The 26,855-nt window shown below is 36.7% G+C and overlaps 1 protein-coding gene across 1 annotated transcript; it reads left to right on the forward strand.

The window, feature by feature from the left end:
• The first annotated feature begins 2,752 nt into the window (after positions 1-2,752).
• On the forward strand, positions 2,753-5,494 carry LOC128222561 (uncharacterized). Its single transcript, XM_052931640.1, has 3 exons — positions 2,753-2,871; positions 3,427-3,494; positions 4,133-5,494. The coding sequence occupies exons 1-3, from the start codon at positions 2,757-2,759 to the stop codon at positions 4,274-4,276; spliced, it is 327 nt and encodes a 108-aa protein (XP_052787600.1). The 5' UTR covers positions 2,753-2,756; the 3' UTR covers positions 4,277-5,494.
• The last annotated feature ends 21,361 nt before the right edge of the window (positions 5,495-26,855 follow it).

Raw genomic sequence — 26,855 nt, forward strand, 5'->3', positions numbered from 1 at the left:
GTCAAGGTCAGTGTGACCTTTACATGAAAAACGGTTTCCGATCAATAACTTGAGAACGCTTTGACCCAGGAACCTCATACTTGGTAGGTGTATTGGTCATGACCAGCAGATGAACCCTATTGATTTTGAGGTCAGTGGGTCAAAGGTCAAGGTCAGTGTGACCTTAACATGAAAAACGGTTTCCGATCAATAACTTGAGAACGCTTTGACCCAGGGACCTCATACTAGGTAGGCTTATTGGTCATGACCAGCAGATGAACCCTATTGATTTTGAGGTCAGTGGGTCAAAGGTCAAGGTCAGTGTGACTGTAAGCTGAAAAAAGGTTTTCTGATTGTCCATATTTTATTTTCTTATATAGTAGACAGTAGAAATTTATATGTCACTAAATGCATGAGTTGAAGTATCAGTTTTCAGTGAATATCTAGTTTAATTATGCCCCCCTTCGAAGCAGAGGGGTTATATAATTGCTTTGCACATGTCGGTCGGTCTGTTGGAAGACCAAAGCTTGTCCGAGTGATAACTCAACAATTCCCGGACCTATGGTCATCAAACTTGACATGAAGATTAGGTATGACCAGTAGATGACCTGCCTCATATGCATCCAATGACAAATCAGCTGTCATTTCAGTCCATGCATATTTCATTCAATTGTCCAAATATTTCTGGCAACTTGGCGCTCAGGGGGCATAATGTTTGACAAACATCTCTTGTTTGAATTTTAAAAGCAGTTCTTGTTCAAATTTTTTATGCCAAGCAATGTTATAAGAATTTGGGCTTGTTCATCCAAAAATCTTATTTCGACGACTGATATGTAGTTAAAAAAGCTTTATAACGAAGATATCTTTAAAGCTGCACTCTCACAGATTGAAGGTTTTGACACCTTTTTATTTTTTTGTCTTGGAACGAGCCAATTTTTGCAAAAATCCATGGATTAGACTGCTGACAAAAAATAGATTGCAGGTTTTATATTTATGCCCCCTTTTGAAAAAAGTGGGGTATATTGTTTTGCACATGTCGGTCGGTCGGTCGGTCGGTCGGTCGGTCGGTCGGTCTGTCTGTCGGTCGGTCGGTCGGAATACCAAATGGTTTCCGATCAATAACTTGAGAACGCTTTGACCGAGGGACCTCATACTTGGTATGTGTATTGGTCATCACCAGCAGATGAACCCTATTGATTTTGAGGTCAGTGGGTCAAAGGTCAAGGTCAGTGTGACCTTTACATGAAAAACGGTTTCCGATCAATAACTTGAGAACGCTTTGACCCAGGAACCTCATACTTGGTAGGTGTATTGGTCATGACCAGCAGATGAACCCTATTGATTTTGAGGTCAGTGGGTCAAAGGTCAAGGTCAGTGTGACCTTAACATGAAAAACGGTTTCCGATCAATAACTTGAGAACGCTTTGACCCAGGGACCTCATACTAGGTAGGCTTATTGGTCATGACCAGCAGATGAACCCTATTGATTTTGAGGTCAGTGGGTCAAAGGTCAAGGTCAGTGTGACCTTTACATGAAAAACGGTTTCCGATCAATAACTTGAGAACGCTTTGACCCAGGAACCTCATACTTGGTAGGTGTATTGGTCATGACCAGCAGATGAACCCTATTGATTTTGAGGTCAAAGGTCAAGGTCAGTGTGACCTTAACATGAAAAATGGTTTCCGATCAATAACTTGAGAACGCTTTGACCCAGGGACCTCATACTAGGTAGGCTTATTGGTCATGACCAGCAGATGAACCCTATTGATTTTGAGGTCAGTGGGTCAAAGGTCAAGGTCAGTGTGACTGTAAGCTGAAAAAAGGTTTTCTGATTGTCCATATTTTATTTTCTTATATAGTAGACAGTAGAAATTTATATGTCACTAAATGCATGAGTTGAAGTATCAGTTTTCAGTGAACATCTAGTTTAATTATGCCCCCCTTCGAAGCAGAGGGGTTATATAATTGCTTTGCACATGTTGGTCGGTCTGTTGGAAGACCAAAGCTTGTCCGAGTGATAACTCAACAATTCCCGGACCTATGGTCATCAAACTTGACATGAAGATTAGGTATGACCAGTAGATGACCTGCCTCATATGCATCCAATGACAAATCAGCTGTCATTTCAGTCCATGCATATTTCATTCAATTGTCCAAATATTTTTAAGTTCAAAAATTGATGTTTTTTGCATTTTTTTTAAACCGTTAGTAACGGTTTAAGCCATGGGAATATGAAAATCTACAATCTGATTTTTTTGTCAGCAATCTTATATCATTGGTTTGCAGATATTTACGCAAAAATTTGCTCTTTTCAAAAAAAAAAAAAAAAAGTTGTAAAATAGGTATGTCTGTGAGAGTGCAGCTTTAACACCATTCCCCAATGATGACAATAAGGTTCTTGCATAAGGCCTAATAACTTTTTTTTTTTAAATAAGCCTACATACCCTCTCTGTCTTTTGACAAGGTCCAACCCTTACCATACAAAAATGTTTTTTGCTCAACCAACCCAAATTCATTTATTACTTTTCAGCTGTAAGAAAAATGCAAGCGCTTCAATGAAAAATGAATATTTGTATAAGCCCAGTTATTAGACATTCCACTAGTGGCATTGGTACTTACTTAGACTCTTGTTGATATATTTCATTAGAAAGAATCGTAATTAAACACAATAGAACCTACAAGCGGATTTTCATCCATCTTTAATTTATAGGATGATGTAATGCTTATATACTTTGGCATTTAGTGTAATTTTTCATTATGCCCCTGATACAGGTTGATGGGTTGCCAGCAGTGTCCGATGTGCGCCACCTGCACAGCCTCGTCAGTGGATTTGGCACCATTATTGACCACCAGGTCCGCTTGGAGAATGGAGCCACTGCCATCAGGTTCAAGTGAGTGGTAATTATCATTTGCGAGAAATGTGAATTGATGAAATGTACTTTAGGAAATGTTGTATTATGGGTCAGGGCTTTACTTGTGAAGCCCAAAGGACTGTTCCAAAAAGGTCAGTGATTCTTTACTTAGTTATATATGGATTTTCTAAGAATATTCAAAGTATTAATGTACCTTCCTGTTTCTATTATCAATGCTTCTAACAGAGGAGAGCTCTAACAGAGCTTCAGGAACCTACATTTGCACTGTATTTTTACTGTACATCAAGCTCAAAGTTATACTGAACTTATTTTTACAAGGACAATCTACAGCACTGGCACGTTGTCATTATAGCTAGTGTCCTGGCAGAATAGTATTTTAGTCCATCAGAGTATTCCAAAGTGCCGTGCTAACTTCTAATATTCATGTATGACAAAATGATAATAAGTTATCTTTAATTGGATCTGCCTTCAGTTAAAGGATAACATAAAATTGATTTCTTAAACCATAATGACTTGCTCAAAGGATAAGGCTCAATTTGATAATATTTTATAACATTTTGTTCCTTTATACAGATTGTGTAGTGCAGAGTCATGTGAGTTTTGTGTGCAGTGTCTTGATGGTTCGGACTGCATTCTTCCAGGTAAGCTCCATTCTCAGAACCGCAATTATCACAACAGTTCACTTAATATTACGATTACATCTCCTCTCTGTTCACAAGCTTGTCTGCAGTTGTCTTGGTTACAGGTATTCAGTCAAGGCATTGGTGTCATTGGGCCAACATAAAACACTTTCACCTTGGTCATAACTCAAAAACCTTCAAAGATACTCTTATAAAACTGTGCACACATTACCAGTGACAATTTTCGCTTGTGTAGCAAGTCCAAAAACTCTTAACTCTTATAATTGTAAAGTTATCATATATGTCCATTGATCTCCCTTGATAGTTTGAAAACAGTTGTGCCAAAAAAAAAACTGTGGCCATAACATGAAAACTAATGAATGTTTTGGAATGAAAATTTGTCTATATGTGAGCATAGACAATAACCACAAGTGTAGCCAAATCCATAATGCTGGCATTAAACATTGTGGAGTTTTGCAACTTGATTGACAAATGGATTGAAGAACATTGGCATCCACTACCCATGCTTTTCTGTAATGTGTATTGAGCCTACAACTTCAACTGACAAATTTCTAAATATAGAAGTATTATATGTTTCATTATAGCGTTCAGATTGAGGGATAATTATTTTATACATGCTTAACAATGTTACATTTCAGATAGCAACTCGCGAATCAGCTGCCGTCACCTCACAGTCTAGGCCGGGAAAATTTCTTGTCAACAGCTCTGTTAAGATGATGAATAATATCCTGGATTCTAATTACACATGTGTAACTAAATGTGAAATTATAGTTAAAAGATGAACAAATACATATAGTTGGTCATACGTATATGCATCACTTGCTCCCCTGCTGTACATACAGCTAAACACCAAAACCAGTTCAATTAGCTATACCATATATGTTGTTTGTACAAGGTGTATTGTTTGTATCATGAATATGATCCTTATACTGTAGCCCAAAGTAGTCCCCATAAGACTTGCGCATGTGTCATTAGCAACCTGATGTGTATTAGGTTTAGACATGTACATGAAGCAGCAATTAGCAATGATCTCAGGGAGCTGATCTCAACAATTACTTCTAGATATGCTACTATTTCATTCATTTTATAATTTATGGATACATGTATACTGTTAATACACATTAGCAACTGTTTATTATACTCATTAGAAATACTGTAGAGCATAAATTGTGATCATAAAACAAAGAAAATATTATTTATAATATGGCCTTCTTTTAAAATGTTGGTATTTAGATTTCCTATATTTTAACACTTGGTGGCTACCATGTACCGAGCACTTTTCATTTCATTAAATCAGGAACATTATAATTTGTAAATAGTTTATGCTCATGAGTTTCTGATGATCTATGCAATGCTTCAAACAGTATGTTATTTAATGAGTAAATAAATAAAACTGTTGTGTTGTCCATAATGATATTAATTTATGCTTCAACACAAATGTTGAAATTGTTACTAGAAGCAATGATAAAATATATAAAGCAATATAACATCATTTTACACCGCATTTTGGTCGAAGTGCTCCATACAGCGGTAAATGCAGTATGTTCAAGATTCAGCATTTCATTATTTTATCAATGGAATCTTCCCATATTTTCAGCTTTAATAGCTAATACAATGTTATAACAACAGAAAGTGATCATATGTTTTAACTACATGAATTTTCCTGACAACCTAATATATGGTCTAACCCTTAAATGAGGGTGAATAAGCTCGAAGCACACACACGCACACATGCACGAAGCACACACACGCACACATGCACGCACGCACACACGTTTAGCTGGGATATAATATATAATTATGTATTTCTCCTATGTCTGTATCTATGCAAGGGTGCAAATGCACCAAATGTGCCAAATTTTATTTTTCTATAGTAGAAGCTTATATCATAATTTTTCATCAATTCCATTTAGCTTCCAGATATTGATAGTGTCATTCTCCATTCTTTTGTTGTACATGTACTATGTAAATAACAAATACTTCATTAAAATGAAAAATAATGTGATTTACTTATATGATAAATCAACACTCTTACAAATAGAGATAATAATTGCCTATTGACCAGTACAAGAATTGTGCAAACACTTGGTAGAATATATGGGATTGTGCAAACACTACAGAGGTAAAATGTCATAATACTGAAATTTAATTTTTAGCCGGATTTTTCATCGAAAAATTACAGGTTATAGAATGGCGAAAAACGGGCGGGCGGGCTTTCAAGAGTTTTTATCCAATGGTTATTAAACTTGGTCAGATTATTTGTCGGCATGTTATCTTGAATATATAGGAATATGGGTCATCTCGGGTCAAAAACTAGGTCACTAGGTCAAATCTTTAGAAGAAATATTTCACAGAAATAATTTAACAATTTTTATCAAATATTGATGAAACATGGTCAGAATGCTTGTCTGCATTATATCTTGCATATTTTTAACCAGTTTTTCACATAGTGAATAGCGGGCGGCCGGGCGGCGTCAAACTCACCTATGAAACTGAATAACATTAGTAAGGGTTGACATATCTTGACCAAACTTGGTCTATAGAAAGAGTTTATGGGTACCTTTCATGGAATTGCGTTTGGGGTCCCTAGGGTCAAGGTCAAGAGTCACTGTTACTCATAATAGAAAAACGGTTGAAACTGAATAACTTTAGTTAGGAATGATATATCTTGATTAAACTTGGTCTATAGGAAGAGTTTATGGAGACCTTTCATGGGATTGCGTTTGGGGTCCCTAGGGTCAAGGTCACTATTACTCATAATAGAAAAACGGTTGAAACTGAATAACTTTAGTTAGGGATGACATATCTTGACTAAACTTGGTCCATAGGAAGAGTTTATGAATACCTTTCATGGGATTGCGTTTGAGGTCCCTTTGGTCACTGTTACTAAAAATTAGAAAAAAGGGTTGAAACTGAATAACTTTAGTAAGGGTTAACATATCTTGACCAAACTTGGTCTATAGAAAGAGTTTATGGGTACCTTTCATGGGATTGTGTTTGGGGTCCCTAGGGTCAAGGTCAAGGTCACTGTTACTAAAAATAGAAAAACGGTTGAAACTGAATAACTTTAGTTAGGGATGACATATCTTGACTAAACTTGGTCTATAGGAAGAGTTTATGGATACCTTTCATGGGATTGCGTTTGGGGTCCCTAGGGTCAAGGTCTAGGTCACTGTTACTAAAAATAGAAAAAGGGTTGAAACTGAATACCTTTAGTCAGAGTCCACACATCTTGACCAAACTAGGTATAAAGCAAGAGTTTATGGATACCTTTCATGGGATTACGTTTCGGGTCCCTAGGGTCAAGGTCAAGGTCACTGTTACTGAAAATAGAAAAATAGTTGAAACTGAATTACTTTAGTCAGGGTCCACATATCTTGACCAAACTTGGTATAAAGGAAGAGTTTATGGATACCTTTCATGGGATTGTGTTTGGGGTCTCTTGATTCAAGGTCAAGGTCACTGTTACTAGAAATAGAAAAATGGTTGAAACTGAATAACTTAATTTAGGGTTGACATATCTTGACCCAACTTTGTGTAAATGAAGAGTTTATGGATACCTTTCAATGGATTGCATTTTGGGTCCCTATGGTCAAGGTCACTGTTACTCAAAATAGAAAAACAGACACAGGCTGAAGTTCTTCTGTCAATCATTAAAAACCTGGTTTCGTCGCATTGTGGCGTTTCTTGTTTAATATGGGTCAACCCGGGTCAAAATCTAGTTCACTAGGTAAAATCTTGGGTAAAAAAAATCCACGTCATAAATTCAACATTTTTTTCATATCTTGATGAAACAATTGGTCATCCCGGGTCAAATTCTAGGTCACTAAGTCAAATCTTAGGAAAATCTTTCCACGTCATAAATTCAACAATTTTTGTCAAATCTTTATGAAACTTGGTCAGAATATTATTCTGCATAATATCTTGAAAGTTCTTTAATATGGGTCATCCCCAGTCAAAATCTAGGCCACAAGGTCAAATCTTAGGAGAAAGAATTCCACGGTCATAAAAATTCATTCATTTTTGTCAAATCTTTATGAAACTAGGTCAGAATATTTGTCTACACGTTGTCTTAAACATTTGTGAACATGGGTCACTAGATCAAATCGTAGGAAACATTTTCCCGATGTCATCAAAAAATGAAATCTTAGATGATAAAGTGTGTCATCTAGGGTCAAAAACAAGGTCTTATTGGAAAAGCTGATGTATTTATAAAATGTTCATTTTTCCTCACACAAATGGAATAGTTTCTGTTGATCAGGTTATTTGTATGAACGATATCTCCGATAAGTATAAATATGGGTCTTTTTGGTTAAAAATACTAGGCCACTAGCTCAAATCCCAGGTTTGCAAAATTGCATCGTCAAATAAAAAATCCGGCTTTAATGCGGCATTGCCGCAATGGCGTCTTGTTCTAAATATGTATAAATAAATTTCAAGTATGTTGGAAAAGAATCTGATACAGATTCATACGACTAATTTTCAAAATCACTATGTAAAGAGTTGAATCAGTATTTGAAAACCCTTAGCCATCTTCAATTTTATGCTCCTCAAAGGTTGACAAATATATTTCTCACTGTCCATCCTCCATATTTAAATGTCTCCGTCTGTTACATTCTTGCCTGAGCAATAACTATGTAAAAGCTTCACTATTTAAAGAATAAGGAAAGCTATACTACCCACCCTAGCATCGACGTCGGCATCAGAACTTGGTTAAGGTTTTACATGTAAGCACCTTGAAGTCATTATCATCAAATACATCATGTATTGTGTTGAAACTTTATATATGTATTCCCAATTATCCAACTGCTTAATAAATGAAGTAAGATAACGCTTGAAAATAATTCAAACTGTGGACCTTTATTAATTGACTTTAAAATTCTGCTTAAGGTTTTGCATGTAAGCACCTTGAAGTCATTATCATCAAAAACATCATGTATTGTATTGAAACTTTATATATGTATTCCCAATTATCCAACTGCTTAATAAATGAAGTAAGATAACGCTTGAAAATAATTCAAACTATGGACCTTTATTAATTGACTTTAAAATTCTGCTTAAGGTTTTGCATGTAAGCACCTTAAAGTCATTATCATCAAATACATCATGTATTGTATTGAAACTTTATATATGTATTCCCAATTACCAAACTGCTTAATAAATGAAGTAAGATAACGCTTGAAAATAATTCAAACTATGGACCTTTATTAATTGACTTTAAAATTCTGGTTAAGGTTTTGCATGTAAGCACCTTGAAGTCATTATCATCAAATACATCATGTATTGTATTGAAACTTTATATATGTATTCCCAATTATCCAACTGCTTAATAAATGAAGTAAGATAACGCTTGAAAATAATTCAAACTATGGACCTTTATTAATTGACTGCAAAATTCTGCTTAAGGTTTTGCATGTAAGCACACATAGATTTATGTCTCAGCAACTACTTGATGTATCGAGACTTTATACAATGGTACGCAACTACCCAACCTACAATGCACTCGAATAACGAAGTCAGATAATTCTATTTTGCGTAAGATGCAAAGTTTGACCTTTTCTTACGGTTTTGCATGTAACCACATTTAAGTCAATATTTCAGCAAATACATCATGTATTGCATTGAAAATTTAAACAAGTTATCCAAACCATCTAACCTTGATTAATTAAGGAAGTAACTGTTACGTGCATATACATTTTTGTAATGCAAATAATTGCCCTTTATCATTTGACACAGACATTCTGGTTAAGGTTTTGCATATACACACGCAGGTTAATGCCCCAGCAACTACTTGATCTATTCCATTGAGACTTTATACAAAGTTACTGAACCATCCAATTTACTTGTATAACTAAACAAGATAACTGTATTTTGCAAAAATGGCCATTTATTATTCGACTTAGAAATTCTGGTTAAGGTTTTGCATGATACAACATTTAAGTTAATATCTCAGGAAATACATTATGTATTGCATTGAGACTTTTCACATAGGCTCCCAACCATCAACCACACGTTTTGGTGGATTAGTTGACTTTTGTTCTGGTGAATATACTGATACTGATTATTCTGCGCTAGTCCATCCCATGATCAGGCCAATATGTATGCAAAAAAACTACAGAACCAAGCTCAGTAGCAAAAAAGTTTAAACATAATCCCGGTTTAATGGCGCTGGGTAAACGCCAAAGACATAGAACATAAAAACAAAAAATCACAAACAAGACACATTGAAGAACAGCACAAAACTCCACAAACAGCACAGTGCATACATACTATATAAAAAATCCAAGTTTAGCTCGGATAAGATATATAATTATATTTTTCTCCTATGTCTGTATTTATGCAAGGATGCGAAGGCACCAAATGTGCCAATTTTCTTTTTCTTTAGTAGAAGCTTAAATCATCAATTCCGTTTAGCTTCCAGATAGTGTTAGTGTCATTTTCCTTTCGTTTGTTTAACTATACAAATAAATACTTCATTAAAATAAAAATCGTGACTTTACCATTAGTCTGATTTATATGATAAGTCAACACTTTTAAAAATAGTGATTGTTTATTGACCAGTACAAGAATTGGGCAAATACTTGGTAGAGTATATGGGATTGTATAAACACTACTAAGTAACATGTCAAAATACAGAACTGGTTGCAATTAAGTTATGATGGCACTGTTTACATATATCAATGTGAAGTTTGTTGTAGAATTAGAATAATACAGTACATTGATTGCTTCCCTATTTTCTAATTGGAACCAGGGGGGTCAAAAGATTGACTTAAGCCAATTACTCTGTAGGTAAAGTATTGTGCATGATCGTTTGTATCACGAATCGTGCTGTTGAACAAGGTAATACGAAATTCTTGTCTCTGGAATTGCTAAGCTTATAAAGCGTTTTGCCAATAAGTACATTTACGTTCATTTAAATAAAGGGCATGGTCCACTTCCATACTCGTCAGTCATCAACAATTGTTGGGTTCCACTTAGAACAACTGAAATTTACTTCTTCTAAATATGTATAAATAATTTCGAGAATGTTGGAAAAGAATCTGATATAAATTCATAAGACTTAAATTTTCAAAATCGCTTTGTGAAGAAGTGAATCAGTATTTTAAAACCTTAACCATCTACAATCTTATGCTCCTCAAAGGTTGGCAAATAGATTTCTCACTGTCCATCCTCCATGTTTCCATGTGTCCATCAAATACATTCTTGACTGAGCAATAACTTTGTGATTAGCTGGACTACTCAAGAGACAAGGAGAGCTTTCATGCATATAATGCAAATAATTGCCCTTTATCATTAGGCATACACATATAAACACACATTGGTTAACTATTCGATGTATTCCATTGAGACTTTATACAAATGCACTAAACCATCCAACTTACTTGAATAACCAAGTTAGATAACTGTATTTTGCAAATAATGGCCCTTTATTATTCGACTTAGAAATTCTGGTTAAGGTTTTGCATTCAATCTAATTTTACAGTGATGACTGCATGTTTTCTAAAACTGCAATCCTTTAACTTGCGACGGAATAGCCAAGCGTGCTGTCTCCGTGACAGGTCCGGTTATTCATGGAATTTCAATTAAATTTCACGGAATTGGTGAACAGTATTGGAAGGTGAACTGCACATATTTTTCCCTTATCTCAAAGGTCATGGTCATGATTGAAGGTCAAGGTTATACAATAGTGAACTCCACATACTTTTACAGCACCATGGGAAGGTGATGAGTTGTACAAACAATCTTGCTCTCATATCAATAGTCAAGTCACTGATGGAGGTTAAACATTATTCATAGATTTCATATAGCAATTATTTGTGTCTTAGCAATAATTTTATAACCAGTAATCGGAATTCAGTCAAACTTCATTAATATTAGAGCATCATGAGAAAGTGTGTCACTAATAAAATATGTCTTAAAGGTTAACGTTACACAATATGAATTTCAGCAGTAATTCACGTCTCAGCTTTTACTTTTTAGCTCAATTGAGCACAAAGTTCTCAAGTTGAGCTATCGTGGTCTGTCTGTCCGGCATCCCGTTCCCATGGTCCAACGGCAACTATTGCTCATAAACATCTATTTTACCACCTGGTCAATTTTAATGAATCTTCAAAGGGATGTTACTTTGGTGTTGCCCTTTCATATTAGTTCAAGGTAATGAATTTCAACGCAGAACTCTGGTTGCCATGGCAACCAAAGGGGAAAACTTCAAAAATTGACAAAAATCATGAGGCCTTGCGCTTAGATATTTGGTTGGTTTTTATTGTCTAGTGGTTGCCTACCAAGTTTGTTCAAAGTATGCCCATGTGATCACTAATTTCTTACATTCTTATATTTGTAAATCTTCTTGTCTGCTACCGTTAGTGGTATGGTGTATATCATCATATACACGGGTGCGAAACAGAAACTTTTATACACAGGTCCTAAAAGAGCTGGAGCCACTGTTTCGCACCCATGCATATAGTGATCCAGTGTATCAAGTTTGTTCAAATTGTGGCATAGGGGCCAAAACTTGCCCCATTTCGGGGGTGGGGGTACACGTTTCCTTATGGTCAATGTTGTTTTTACTAAAGCAGATAAATAATATCTCAATTACTTTAGGCATAACTTATTTTGATAAAACTTGTTGTGTAGGAAACTTTTGTGAAGACAAACATCACGCCGGACAATCATTGGAGCCATAACATTTTGCTATGTGTTGAAAATGCTCCAACGCGTCTTCCGTTATTGTGCCAATGCGTGGAATATGGATGAGCGGTCATTCCAGCAATATTTGCTCTTCTAATATACGGTTTGTGGACACTTGGACTAAAAACAAACTGACAGTCAATTTGTAAGTCGATACATGGTCAATGATTTGACAATGACTGGCCCTTTACACGTATATTTTCCGCCTCTATATATATTCAGGTTTCTAAGTGGTCAACATTCACTTTTGACCAAGAACTTCTAGTGTTGAAATCATGGCGCGGGTCGCTGTGATTTGTCTCTTTTCCATCGGTAAGTTCAGATTTTTTACCCACATTATTAAAATTTTAAATATCTTCCAAGTAAAGTTGATGTATTCAAGAAAAGGTTTATTGTTGAAGTGTATGCCATTTCACGTTTCAGTATTTCTGCAACCATCCCACGGCAAGACAACGGTGTTGCCCTCTGGCGAAACGGCCATCAACCCCCAATCTGTTCCCGACCAGCAGAAACAGACAACAACGTCCGTCGGCGACATCAGCGTTCCTGACAGGCAGATCCAGACAACAACGTCCGTCGGCGACATCAGCGTTCCTGACAGGCAGAGACAGACAACAACGTCCGTCGGCGACATCAGCGTTCCGGATAGGCAGATCCAGACAACAACGTCCGTCGGCGACATCAGCGTTCCGGACAGGCAGAGACAGACAACAACGTCCGTCGGCGACATCAGCGTTCCGGATAGGCAGAGACAGACAACAACGTGGGTTGGCGACATCAGCGTTCCTGACAGGCAGAGACAGACAACAACGTCCGTCGGCGACATCAGCGTTCCAGATAGGCCGGCACAAACAACACCGCCAACAAATGGTGAGTTGTGAGCTCAGGCCCATGGGAAAACAAATATTTCTAAAAGTGATTCTTAAAATTTGTATTAAATATTTGAACATACAGTTCAATTTGATTATTTTGTCCTTTAATGTAGTTTGACTATTAAACCGTAGGTCGTATTTTCTTATGATTAAATTATGGTAATTGTCGACATGTTTTATGTCGACTTGATGAGTATAAAGACGCATTTTATTTATTTTTTTAAACGTGTGTCGATTTGTTCACAAATTTTTACTGGAGATGTCAATTAAATTATGTCGAACAATGGTGTTCAACTTGAAAGAACATTTTTAACCCTATATGTTGACATAAATTAGGTAAACATGTCATGTCCAAACTTGGCAAGTCGACTTAAAGCCAGTTTACACTATAGCATGATCTCTTTACGTTCATGATCAATTCAATAATATATACGTTATATGCGCTTCCATATGTGACGCTCAAAGAATGGATATATAAATGACCGAATTTCGTTATCCTGTTACTTGAACAAGTCCCCTTGGCAGCAGGTATTTTTTAAATGACATCCGTAACTTAGAATGCAATCTACATTTTCAGCTTAATCAATTAAGAATTTCATCTTTCGCGGCAGGTTTGCTTTGCCTTTATGAGTCAGCCAATGATTTTTTTTTGTATTTTAGTGTCAGTTAGATGACCTGAAATCGCTATGCTCACCACGCTCATTCTTAATAATTAAGATTTTACTTCATGTCATATAACCATTACATAATGCGAAACTTGTTAAATTATTCAAACGAGTTAAAGCCATTAGGAGCGATCGTTGTTAGAAGGTAACGTGTACAAACAGGTAAAATGTTCACTTTAAATAGTTCAGAAGTATCCTGAATTTTATTACGCATATGCATTGTCCTTCTTTTGTACATTGTTTATAAATCACAATGGACAAAGTAGGGACAAAATATTATATTAAATATTATTATTCAAGCTGTGTAAACATCGCTTGGATTACCGAACTTCGCTATTCCGCCAACCTACAATTATTTCACCCTAATGATAAAGGTCACGGTCAAGATAAATGTCGAAAGTTTAATAGCACAAATCGTGACTCGATCATTAATTCTTTGATTATACTATTTACTTATAAATCCTGTGAATTGATCGCCTTATATTAACAATTTAAGCTGTAGAGAAGTGTGAAATTTACTGAAATATGAGGCACTTCAACTACTGCTGCGGAAGTCATTCATTTGAAACATATCCAGACAAACAGACAAACAGACAGACAGACAGACAGGCATTCGAGTTTATTTTCGTAAAAGGGTTGCAAACAGTTTCTTGACAAAACGAACGTTGTTAAAGAATATAATATTAGCATGGCCACAATGTAACATCCCATTAGCATAGAAATAAGAATAGTACATATTACGCAAATGAAGAAAACATTTATTCACCGTTGAAATATTTGATGAAAACGCGAAGTTGCACAACATTTCCGAATTAACAAATGTAACTATAACAAAATTAATGTTTTGGCACGCTATGTTCAAGGTGACAGAACAATGATTGATCACCGATAACACATACAGATTTAAAATGCGGCCTTTCTTACTTCCAAACTTCTCGGAAAAATCATATGTTATGTAAAACATATATTGCCATCTAAAAATACCAAGCTGTATAATTATGCGACTGCAAATTGTCGCCTCTATATTTCAGCGATGTATTAACCACATGACATAGATATGATATCTGTTTATACCTTTTCTAACTATTTGACAGCAGGAAAAAGTGTTTTTATCAAGAATATTGAATGTAAGATTATGTTACATATAACATGTTAACTGAAAATAGTTGTAATTCGATGGTCTTTGATTTGTAGTAAATATTTTCATACTTTTCGCATTCGACTTCATTGTTCTTTCGACACTTAGATATACATGTACATGTTGATACCATGCAACTGTATTAGTGGAACTTTTATTATAAACATACAGTGATTTTCTTGGTGCAATTTACTGCCGTCTAAAGGCTGTTTCCCCTTGCGAAAAAATGTCCATTTCCCCCAAAATTTGATTAATGTAGATTACGTTAATGAATAAAAAACCCAATTAATTTCTTGTAATTTAAACAAAATCTTGACAATACTTACTCTTTCACAGCATAATGCATTCATAAAAAGGTTAGAACATGTATATTGACCATTACATTAGCTTTTTTGACCTGATTTTTCCCCCCAATGTCAACTTTTTTCCCGATTTGCAAGGCACAGGCAGTACAAATGATTCCAAAAAGAAATCACGTCATCATTTGTATTGTGACAACATAGTGAGTTATAACGCTACATGTTATGTATGTTAAATGTATAACGCTATGAATTGTAAAAGTATTAAGTTGAACGTAATATGCCGACTTCATTTTTATCGACAAAACACGTTAGTCCACTTACTTTTTAAAAGCAACTTAGAAATGTCTATATGAGGGTCGTCCCAAAATATCGTTTGTACGAAATAACACCGACACTAAAGTTGTGTTTATTTATACATTATTTGCTCGTGTCTGCGACACGTGGACCGGAATAGAATTTGCACCCTTTAGGTTTGTGTGTAGGACAGGTGTCATAGCTCTTAATGAAAATAAGAACAACGGGCATATGAAATGTGAATTTACTAAGACTCATTAGACAATGTAGGATTGTTGTTCAGGATGCGAAATTGTGTTATGGAGGTTGTACTTTTGTCATTTATTTAGTTAGACACTGACTAAGTAATAATTTGTGTTTGTTTTTTTGGTATTCGGTATTAACGGTTTAGTTTAGAAGATCTTAACGAAGACTGAAAGTCTATGTTAATTGTTTTAATGTTCAGCGGGAAATACCGCGGAATTTTGGTTGTCAGAGCACTTCTTTTTGCTAAGTGTGAACATGTCCGGGAAATCATAATACCGCGGAGTTTTAGTTGTTTGAGCACTTCTTTATGCTAAATGAGAACCTGTCCGGGGAATCATAATACCGCGGAGTTTTAGTTCTTTGAGCACTTCTATATGCTACATGTGCACCTGTCCGGGGAATCATAATACCGCGGAGTTTTAGTTGTCAGAGCACTTCTATATGCTACATGTGCACCTGTCCGGGGAATCATAATATCGTGGAGTTTTAGTTCTTTGAGTATTCCTTTATGCTAAATGTGAACCTGTCCGGGGAATCATAATACCGCGGAGTTTTAGTTGTTTGAGCACTTCTTTATGCTAAATGTGAACCTGTCCGGGGAATCATAATACCGCGGAGTTTTAGTTCTTTGAGCACTTCTTTATGCTAAATGTGAACCTGTCCGGGGAATCATAATACCGCGGAGTTTTGGTTGTCTGCGCACTCCTTTTTTTGATAAATGTGAACCTGTCCGGGGAATCATAATACCTCGGAGTTTTAGTTGTCAGAGCACTTCTTTATGCTAAATGTGAACCTGTCCGGGGAATCATAATACCGCGGAGTTTTAGTTGTCAGAGCACTTCTTTTTGCTAAATGTGAACCTGTCCGGGGAATCATAATACCGCGGAGTTTTAGCTCTTTGAGCACTTCTATATGCTACATGTGCACCTGTCCGTGGAATCATAATACCGCGGAGTTTTAGTTGTTTGAGCACTTCTATATGCTACATGTGCACCTGTCCGGGGAATCATAATACCGCGGAGTTTTGGTTGTCTGCGCACTTCTTTTTGCTAAATGTGAACTTGTCCGGGGAATCATAATACCGCGGAGTTTTAGTTCTTTGAGCACTTCTTTATATGCTAAATGTGAACCTGTCCGGGGAATCATAATACCGCGGAGTTTTGGTTCTTTGAGCACTTCTTTATATGCTAAATGTGAACCTGTCCGGGGAATCATAATATCGCGGAGTTTTAGTTCTTGGAGCACTTCTATATGCTAAATCTGAACCTGTCCGGGGAATCATAATACCGCGGAGTTTTGGTTGTCTGCGCACTTTTTTTTTGCTAAATGTGAACCTGTCCGGGGAATCATAATACCGCGGAGTTTTAGTTGTCAGAGCACTTCTTTATGCTAAATGTGAACCTGTCCGGGGAATCATAATACCGCGGAGTTTTAGTTCTTTTAGCACTTCTTTATGCTAAATGTGAACATGTCCGGGGAATCATAATACCTCGGAGTTTTAGTTGTTTGAACACTTCTTTATGCTAAATGTGAACCTGTCCGGGGAATCATAATACCGCGGAGTTTTAGTTCTTTGAGCACTTCTTTATGCTAAATGTGAACATGTCCGGGGAATCATAATACCGCGGAGTTTTGGTTGTCTGGGCACTTCTTTTTGCTAAATGTGAACGTGTCCGGGGAATCATAATACCGCGGAGTTTTGGTTATCTGCGCACTTCTTTTTGCTAAATGTGAACCTGTCCGGGGAATCATAATACCGCGGAGTTTTAGTTGTTTGAGCACTTCTTTATGCTTAATGTGAACCTGTCCGGGGAATCATAATACCGCGGAGTTTTGGTTGTCTGCGCACTTCTTTACGCTAAATGTGAACCTGTCCGGGAAATCATAATACCGCGGAGTTTTGGTTGTCTGCGCACTTCTTTTTGCTAAATGTGAACCTGTCCGGTGAATCTGGAAGCTTGAGCCTTAACAATAAAAAAAACATTTTTATGTTGCGTCTAAACAGGATATTCGGTACATATTTAGCTACTGGACTGATTAAATTATTTATTAATGTAAAATGTGCCGCCCGTAGTTCTAAAGGATTGTCTCATGTTAATATATAAGCGCATTGTATATCATTGACACATACCTTTGACTTTTATTTGATTAAAATAATAAGAGTAAGTGCTTCGGAGTTACAAAGTTTCATGGTATGGAAAACATAGATTTTAGTATGTAGAAGCAACATATACATATCCCTACAAAAGTAAGGGTTCATACTGATGTTCTCGTTCAGTCAAACCTGTAATACATTTGCCTGATATTAATAATGGGGCATCAACACATTCTTTCACTGCAAAAATCACTGAAACCATCGATGTTGAACAATTTCGTCAATACAAGGAGAACGTTAGACACCCAAACTGATGTATTTTAAAAGACTGTGGTTATGTAACGGAACAATCTCATTAAACACAAAATATGACGTCCGTTTCGACCCATGACGCTGTATGCGATCAGATTCACATAACGTAACCTCGTGAATCGATTTCATAAGGACTGCCATGACGTCACTATGACGTAAATAGCTGCCCGAATCCTGTTTACAACTACGTTTTAAGTTGATTGTTAATAAACAATATATATAGACTTAAATATACAAAAATATACAGACTTAAAAATAATATTCTTGCGTAGAATAATACAATACGAGCCAGGTATTTGGACTGATTACATTATGAGTCTATTCATATATTTTTGGCCGTAACATCTCATTTGTTTTAATGCATTATCATGTTAAATAATCGGGGTCATAGTTCTTTTTGGATCACCCCTCAAAACTACTCCTCAAACGTACTGGCCTTATTCATAAAATGAATTGTTAGATCAACCCTCAAAACTACTCTTCAAACGTACTGGCCTTTTTCATCAACTGAATTGTGAGATCCTCCCACGACCCGAAAGAGTGTTTTTGGCTTCTAGTTCCTGTCATAAAGGTGTTTGTACGATTTTAGGCTGTAAAATCTTTAACTTTAAGTTTAACATATCGAAATCAGGTATCGTGAATTATATATATAGGTTTATCAGTTACTGTGAAACAAGCTGATTGTATCAAATATTCATCACTTTACATTACATTTTCTTAGGAAATGACAGGCACATATCGAAGGACATTCCAAAAGAAGTTGGATTGGAATTTTATTGCATGTGAACAGAATTGTAAAAAAGAAAACTTACGCTTGTCGAGCCTAACAACCCTTCGTCGCTTGCAGAGCTTTCATTTTTATTGCAGAATTGAAGTGGTTGGAAAAAATTATTCACACCCCTCTTTAATATCAGATATATGGATAGAGCTATGGCCAAACAAATAGGTGCATATACGTTTTCGATGTCACTGTCAACCATCTATCGGCCAAGATGTGTTTGTGTGTGTGTTTTGCATAAGTCCAGTTTTGTATAAATATTATATTCACGCTGAAAACCGTCGTCATTATGTCTGGGTATACCGTTCAAGAATCCGAAGAAGTATGATCCCTAAATGAAAAAATAGCAAACAAAAAAACTAAGACCTGACAGAAGAAAACTGTTTGCTGGCAACAACACATTAATGGGCGAGTGGATAATTCAGGGTAGGTCGGGAAATCTAAGATTAAACAAGAGCACCGTGGGACAAGCGCCAACGTTAGTTTTTTTGTTGTGTTTTTTTTCCAGTTTAATAAGGGGCATAGCCCAAGAGTTACTCAGGCCAGAGTTATGCCCCTTGCTTTACATGCGGGTAATGTCTCTGACAAACAGTGGACTATAGCCTGTTATAGCCTAAGTGAAAGTTTTTCTACGACGGCGACAACGACGTAATCAGTATATAATAAGATATGATAACAAAATTAAAGTCAGTCTTAAATGATAAGTTGCATTAAGGCGGTCATTATAATGAAAATATAACATATTAATACATGTATAAATGTATCTGCTTTTGTTGGACTGCACTTTTATTATGTTTTGGTTGTAAAACCGGTACTTTACCCTTTCATTGAATTACAAAACATTCAAATCTATAACCCCGCTGCACATATAGGACATTATAAAGTTTACATAATATATTAACCATTTAAGTAGTTTATCACGATTTCGGTTGTTTGCCAATTTTTTTATTATTTTTAGAAAGTACCATTCTTACAAGAGGTCAATTCAAAATTGACCTTTTGGTATTAAGTCTATTGTCCGCTACTTTGGTCGACACTTTGGTTGTGGATAGCGAGCGAAGAGATCTATTCTTATTCGAGCGAGTAAAAGTGTTGAGCACCAAGCATGGCGCGGGTCGCTGTTTTAATCATTCTTATAATTGGTGAGTAACACGAATTACACATATTTTTGTAAAAATTGTTCGTTTTTCTTCTGAAAATACAAATGAAAAATTCTGGGCATCAGCAATAGACCAACCAAACTAAATAACACAGAAGTCGGGCAAACCTCATATTGAAGTTTAGATTTTTGTTATTTGTCTTCTGAGGAGATATTTTATTATTTTGACTAAGAATATTTAGTGCAGTCATAAATTAGTGACAGTTTGTTAGAATACATTTACACGGACTTGTATCAGATTTTAAGGGGCGGAAATTATTTTCCTATTCCGCGTTCTTATTTTTTGTAAAATATACAGCTTTGGAAGTCAGAGATGCTTTTGGTATTATTCATAAAATACAGCCTTACTACTAATACAATAAGGTCAGTAATATCAGAAGAGACTATAGATAGTGATGATGACTGGTGTGTTTTTTCGGACATTCTGTAGGAATCTGGCTTCCACAGGGTTCCAATGCCGCACAAAGGCGTCCTTCACCTGGAGGTTCGTTGACGTGTGATGTTCTGATTTTACTAACAGCCATATTTTGGTTCGTCACAGTCATCACCCTGATTCCCAAGTTTATTTTCTATGTTACAGTCACGGGTTGATCTATGACAGATTTTACATGGTTTGAGATTTACCATGTTCTGCTATCTCAACAGAGATTTTGCAGAGTGTCGCTGTTTGCAGTAAAAACCGATCCCCGCCTTCATTTTCAGATCTGTAGACCGTGTGCTGTTTATAACCACTAATATTGACATGAAATTTCATGTTGTTGTTTGCAAATGCAAAGTGTGTCATTTTGTGTGCTGTTTATTCAATTTAATTTCAACTTTTTTGAATATCATATTTTAGTGATCTTGAGATATTTATTTATTTTTATAAAAATACGCATTTATTATGTCTTGCTAATTGCTCACACCTTTGCTGCACGACTGTTTTGGCGTTGACAATATGCCTACATTGGGATTTGATAATTCTTGCTAATTGCTAAAGCGTCGACTACATGACTATATTTACATTTGACAGTGTGCTTGTTATTGCTACGGCGTAATCTATATGGCTATATTGCCTTTTGACAGTGAACTACTAATTTCTACCGCATCGGCAACATAACTATATTGACATTTGGCAGGTAGCATGACTGTATTGGCATCTGGCAGTATGCTTGTCATAAAGCAGTATGCTTCTAATTACAACGGCGTCGGCAACATGACTGTATTGGCACATGACAGTATGCTTGTCATTACAACGGCGTCGGCAACATGACTGTATTGGCATTTGGCAGTATGCTTGTCACTACAACGGCGTCGGCAACATGACTGTATTGGCATTTGGCAGTATGCTTGTCACTACAACGGCGTCGGCAACATGACTGTACTGACATTTGGCAGTATGCTTGTCATTACAACGGCGTCGGCAACATGACTGTACTGACATTTGGCAGTATGCTTGTCATTACAACGGCGTCGGCAACATTACTGTACCGACATTTGACAGTATGCTTGTCATTTCAACGGCGTCGGCAACATGACTGTATTGACATTTGACAGTGTGCATGTCATTGCTACGGCGTCGGCAACATGACTGTATTGACATTTGACAGTATGTTTGTCATTACAACGGCGTCGGCAGCATGACTGTATTGACACATGACAGTGTGCTGCTTATTGCTATGGTGTCGGCAATATGAATGTATTGACATTTGACAGTGTGCTGCTTATTTCTACGGCGTCGGCAACATGACTGTATTGACACATGACAGTGTGCTGCTTATTGCTATGGCGTCGGCAACATGACTGTATTGACATTTGACAGTGTGCTGCTTATTGTCACGGCGTCGGCAACATGACTGTATTGGCATTTGGTAGTATGCTTGTCATTGCTACGGTATCGGCAACATCACTGAATTGACATTTGACAGTGTGCTTGTCATTACAACGGCGTCGGCATCATGACTGTATTGGTATTTGGCAGTATGCTTGTCATTGCTACGGCGTCGGCAACATGACTGTATTGGCATTTGGCAGTATGCTTGTCATTACAACGGCGTCTGAAACATGACTGTATTGGCATTTGACAGTGTGCTGCTAATTGCTACGGCGTTGGCTACATGACTATATTGACATTTGACAGTGTGCTGCTTATTGCTACGGCACTGGCTACATGATTGTATGGGTATTTGACAGTGTGCTGCTTATTGCTACGGCGCTGGCTACATGATTGTATGGGCATTTGACAGTGTGCTGCTTATTGCTACGGCGTTGGCTTCATGACTTTATTGACATTTGACAGTGTGCTGCTAATTGCTACGGCGTCGGCAACATGACTATATTGACATTTGACAGTGTGCTGCTAATTGCTACGGCGTCGGCAACATGACTATATTGACATTTGACAGTGTGCTGCTAATTGCTACGGTGTCGGCAACATGACTATATTGACATTTGACAGTGTGCTGCTTATTGCTACGGTGTCGGCAACATGACTATATTGACATTTGACAGTGTGCTGCTAATTGCTACGGCGTCGGCAACATGACTATATTGACATTTGACAGTGTGCTGCTAATTGCTACGGCGTCGGGAACATGACTATATTGACATTTGACAGTGTGCTGCTAATTGCTACGGCGTTGGCTTCATGACTATATTGACATTTGACAGTGTGCTGCTAATTGCTACGGCGTCGGCAACATGCCCATATTGACATTTGACAGTGTGCTGCTAATTGCTACGGTGTCGGCTACATGACTATATTGACATTTGACAGTGTGCTGCTAATTGCTACGGCGTCGGCTACATGACTATATTGACATTTGACAGTGTGCTGCTAATTGCTACGGTGTCGGCTACATGACTATATTGACATTTGACAGTGTGCTGCTTATTGCTACGGCGTCGGCTACATGACTATATTGACATTTGACAGTGTGCTGCTAATTGCTAAGGCGTCGGCAACATGACTATATTGACATTTGACAGTGTGCTGCTAATTGCTAAGGCGTCGGCAACATGACTATATTGACAATTGACAGTGTGCTGCTAATAACTACGGCGTCGGCAACATGACTGTATTGACATTTGACAGTGTGCTGCTAATTGCTACGGCGCTAGCTACAGGCTTGTATGGACATTTGACAGTGTGCTGATTATTGCTACGGCGTTAGCTACATGATTGTATGGACATTTGACAGTGTGCTGCTTACTGCTACGGAGTTGGATGGCTATATTGACATTTGATAGTGTGCTGCTTATTTCTACCGCATTGGCTACATGAATATACGATTTAATTTGTATTTTCTGAATGTCTTGTAACAAAGGTTTTAAAGATGTTCTTAAAATATGCAGTGTTAACAAAGCGTATCATTGGCAGGTATTGTGAATATAAACGCGAATCAACCATCGAAAGGCGGAGTAACAGAACCTCCAAAAGACGGGTCAGCGACATGGGGTAATATTGTTATTCATTTGACATTATGATATTGTAGCATGTTTCATCACTTTATTCATAGAACTAATATTACTATTTATTTTAATAAGCACTTAATTTTCAATGCATTGTTGTTTTGTTTGTTTGTTGATATTGTTTTTGTTTTTTTGTTTGTTTTTTGTTTGTTGTTGTTTTTTTGTGTGTTTGTGTTTATTTACATTCGTCTTTGTGTATCTTGACTTGACGACGTGATACGATATAAAGCTTTTCACCGAACATGATACGATATAAAGCTTTTCACCGAACTTAACCTTCTTTTATAAAATATCAGAGTGACATCATAAATCGTAAGTTTGCAATCTCCAATGTTCAGTTTTCCTGTTCTTGCCGCTTTTCAATGAAGATGTACATAACGATCGGCACCACCAACTTCTCTTCGCCTTTTGGTATTGATTTAGCTGTGTGAAGTTAGCTAAACATACGACATTGGACATTGGACATTCAAAATCGAATGTTGTGCTGACACGACATTGGACATTGGACATTCAAAATCGAATGTTGTGCTGGCACGACATTGGACATTGGACATTCAAAAGTGAAAGTCGTGCTAGCACGACATTGGACATTGGACATTCAAAAACGATTGTCGTGCCGGACATTGGACATTGAACATTCATAATCGAATGTTGTGCTGGCACGACATTGGACATTGGACATTCAAAAGTGAAAGTCGTGCTAGCACGACATTGGACATTGGACATTCAAAATCGAATGTTGTGCTGGCACGACATTGGACATTGGACATTCAAAAACGATTGCCGTGCTAGCACGACATTGGACATTGGACATTCAAAATCGAATGTTGTGCTGGCACGACATTGGACATTGGACATTCAAAAGTGAAAGTCGTGCTAGCACGACATTGGACATTGGACATTCAAAACCGAATGTTGTGCTGGCACGACATTGGACATTGGACATTCAAACGTGTAAGTCGTGCTAGCACGACATTGGACATTGGACATTCAAAATCGAATGTTGTGCTGGCACGACATTGGACATTGGACATTCAAAATCGAATGTTGTGCCAGCACGACATTGGACATTGGACATTCAAAAGTGAAAGTCGTGCTGGCACGACATTGGACATTGGACATTCAAAAGTGAAAGTCGTGCTAGCACGACATTGGACATTGGACATTCAAAATCGAATGTTGTGCCAGCACGACATTGGACATTGGACATTGGACATTCAAAAGTGAAAGTCGTGCTAGCACGACATTGGACATTGGACATTCAAAATCGAATGTTGTGCCAGCACGACATTGGACATTGGACATTCAAAATCGAATGTTGTGCTGGCACGACATTGGACATTGGACATTCAAAATCGAATGTTGTGCCAGCACGACATTGGACATTGGACATTCAAAAGTGAAAGTCGTGCTGGCACGACATTGGACATTGGACATTCAAAAGTGAAAGTCGTGCTAGCACGACATTGGACATTGGACATTCAAAATCGAATGTTGTGCCAGCACGACATTGGACATTGGACATTCAAAAGTGAAAGTCGTGCTAGCACGACATTGGACATTGGACATTCAAAATCGAATGTTGTGCTGGCACGACATTGGACATTGGACATTCAAAAGTGAAAGTCGTGCTAGCAGTTAGCACATTTAAATCAATGTATGACATGTTTTATGAATGAATGTTTTTTTTACCGACTTTAAATTAATTTTGATTGCATGCATTATTCGGATTTTTTGTTTGTTTGAGATATTGTCTTGAAATTATTTGAAAAGGGTCAGAGATCACAAAGCAATGAACCATTATAAAATTTATTAACACCAAGAGAGCATTGTCATGACGATTCCATCGCAATATTTGAAACTTAAGCATGATTCAGATATATATGATGTCACATATGCAGAGAAAGATTCAAATGAATATACTTATGAATGGTCGTGGATTATATGTAGACAAACAGTGATAATGCTTTCAAAATGGCATATTTTTAATAAGCTTAATTGTTTACACACCACTGCTACACATCTTGTACCATTTATAAAGGAAGTGAAGATAATTATATCCACAGTATATAATGACATATGGAAAATATAGACATGCATTGATGATTCCTACAAGTATAAATGTAATCGTCCGTACATCTTTTTTATCTGGTTTTACGTAAACACAAAAACAATATTGTCAATGAGTCGATAAAGTAACCTATTCCTGCCTGTCGACTTGCTTTTTTATCGAGTCAATTAGTCGAACATGCTACGTCGTCTTCATTTGGTAAAGTTTATATGAAATAATTGTGTTCGATAAACCTTTTTGATAAGTCGACAGAATTACACAAAGCGTTTTATAATCAATCGCATCGACATTAAAGAATTCAAAATGACGTCTTCATCACATACGACATAAGTTCTTATAGGTTTTACAGAATATACAATTTATACATGTAAAATGTGACACAAGCGCCATTGGAAATGGCATCTTGGGCAGAACTGACAATGGTTGAAAGGGTTGAAAGGAAACAAAGCGCAAATAATTATATAAACCCAACAAATGTGCACTTCAGTATGTGTTTATCTACAGAGCTTTAGAATAATTATATTACATTAATGAATGTGTCTGCATTTACATGGGAATATGTATGTATATCAATCACTCTCAATAACAATGTTGCGGACTTTCAAATACAAGTTTCTTTGTTAAATATGTGTTAGGTACCTCAAATGTATAATATTGTCGGACATGGATGTGACTTAAGGCAACATACACACACAGCTAAACTTGTCAATGTATAAACCATTGGCGATAATGCTACATTTTGATGCATGGGGATCCCATATAATTTTGGTATTATTTTAAAGGGTACTCCTGACAGATAATTAATGAGTAAAAATGACCTATGTCCAACAATCATTATTTGTATACTGGTTGTCGTTTCATTATATTTTTTCTCTTAATATTTACCACTTCCATTGGATGCCTAAATAATATTTGGTCACTATGAATAGACAGATATACATTATTATAAACCATATTTAAAAAAATAAAAGCCAAGTTGAATGTCGTTATTTAACACAATCATTTGAATGGACAAATTAGAATTGCAGCCTTATCACCAGTCCAAGATTTCGGATATATATATTTCTGCCACCTCAGAAAAGTAGATTCAAACATTTGTCCATGCGTGAAATTCTTATCTTCCCAACGGGCAAAGATAAACAAGTACCCGTATGGAACTCTTTTTTATTGCCTTCACTTTGCTGCATCCAGAACTATTTAAAGAACGATTTGACTATTAACATAATCTGAATCACTGCGCGAATATCTATGACAACCAGGAACTTTTGAATGTCCAATGTCCAATGTCGTG

Source organism: Mya arenaria, chromosome 2 (genome assembly GCF_026914265.1).
Source record: "Mya arenaria isolate MELC-2E11 chromosome 2, ASM2691426v1".
In the NCBI taxonomy this organism is placed as follows: domain Eukaryota; kingdom Metazoa; phylum Mollusca; class Bivalvia; order Myida; family Myidae; genus Mya; species Mya arenaria.

Excerpts from the sequence above, each read along its gene's own strand:
- LOC128222561 (XM_052931640.1), top strand. The coding sequence starts at position 2,757 with ATGGGTTGCCAGCAGTGTCCGATGTGCGCCACCTGCACAGCCTCGTCA. Across the intron at positions 2,872-3,426 it reads GCCACTGCCATCAGGTTCAA|ATTGTGTAGTGCAGAGTCAT; the intron begins GTGAGTGGTAAT and ends TCCTTTATACAG. Across the intron at positions 3,495-4,132 it reads TTCGGACTGCATTCTTCCAG|ATAGCAACTCGCGAATCAGC; the intron begins GTAAGCTCCATT and ends GTTACATTTCAG.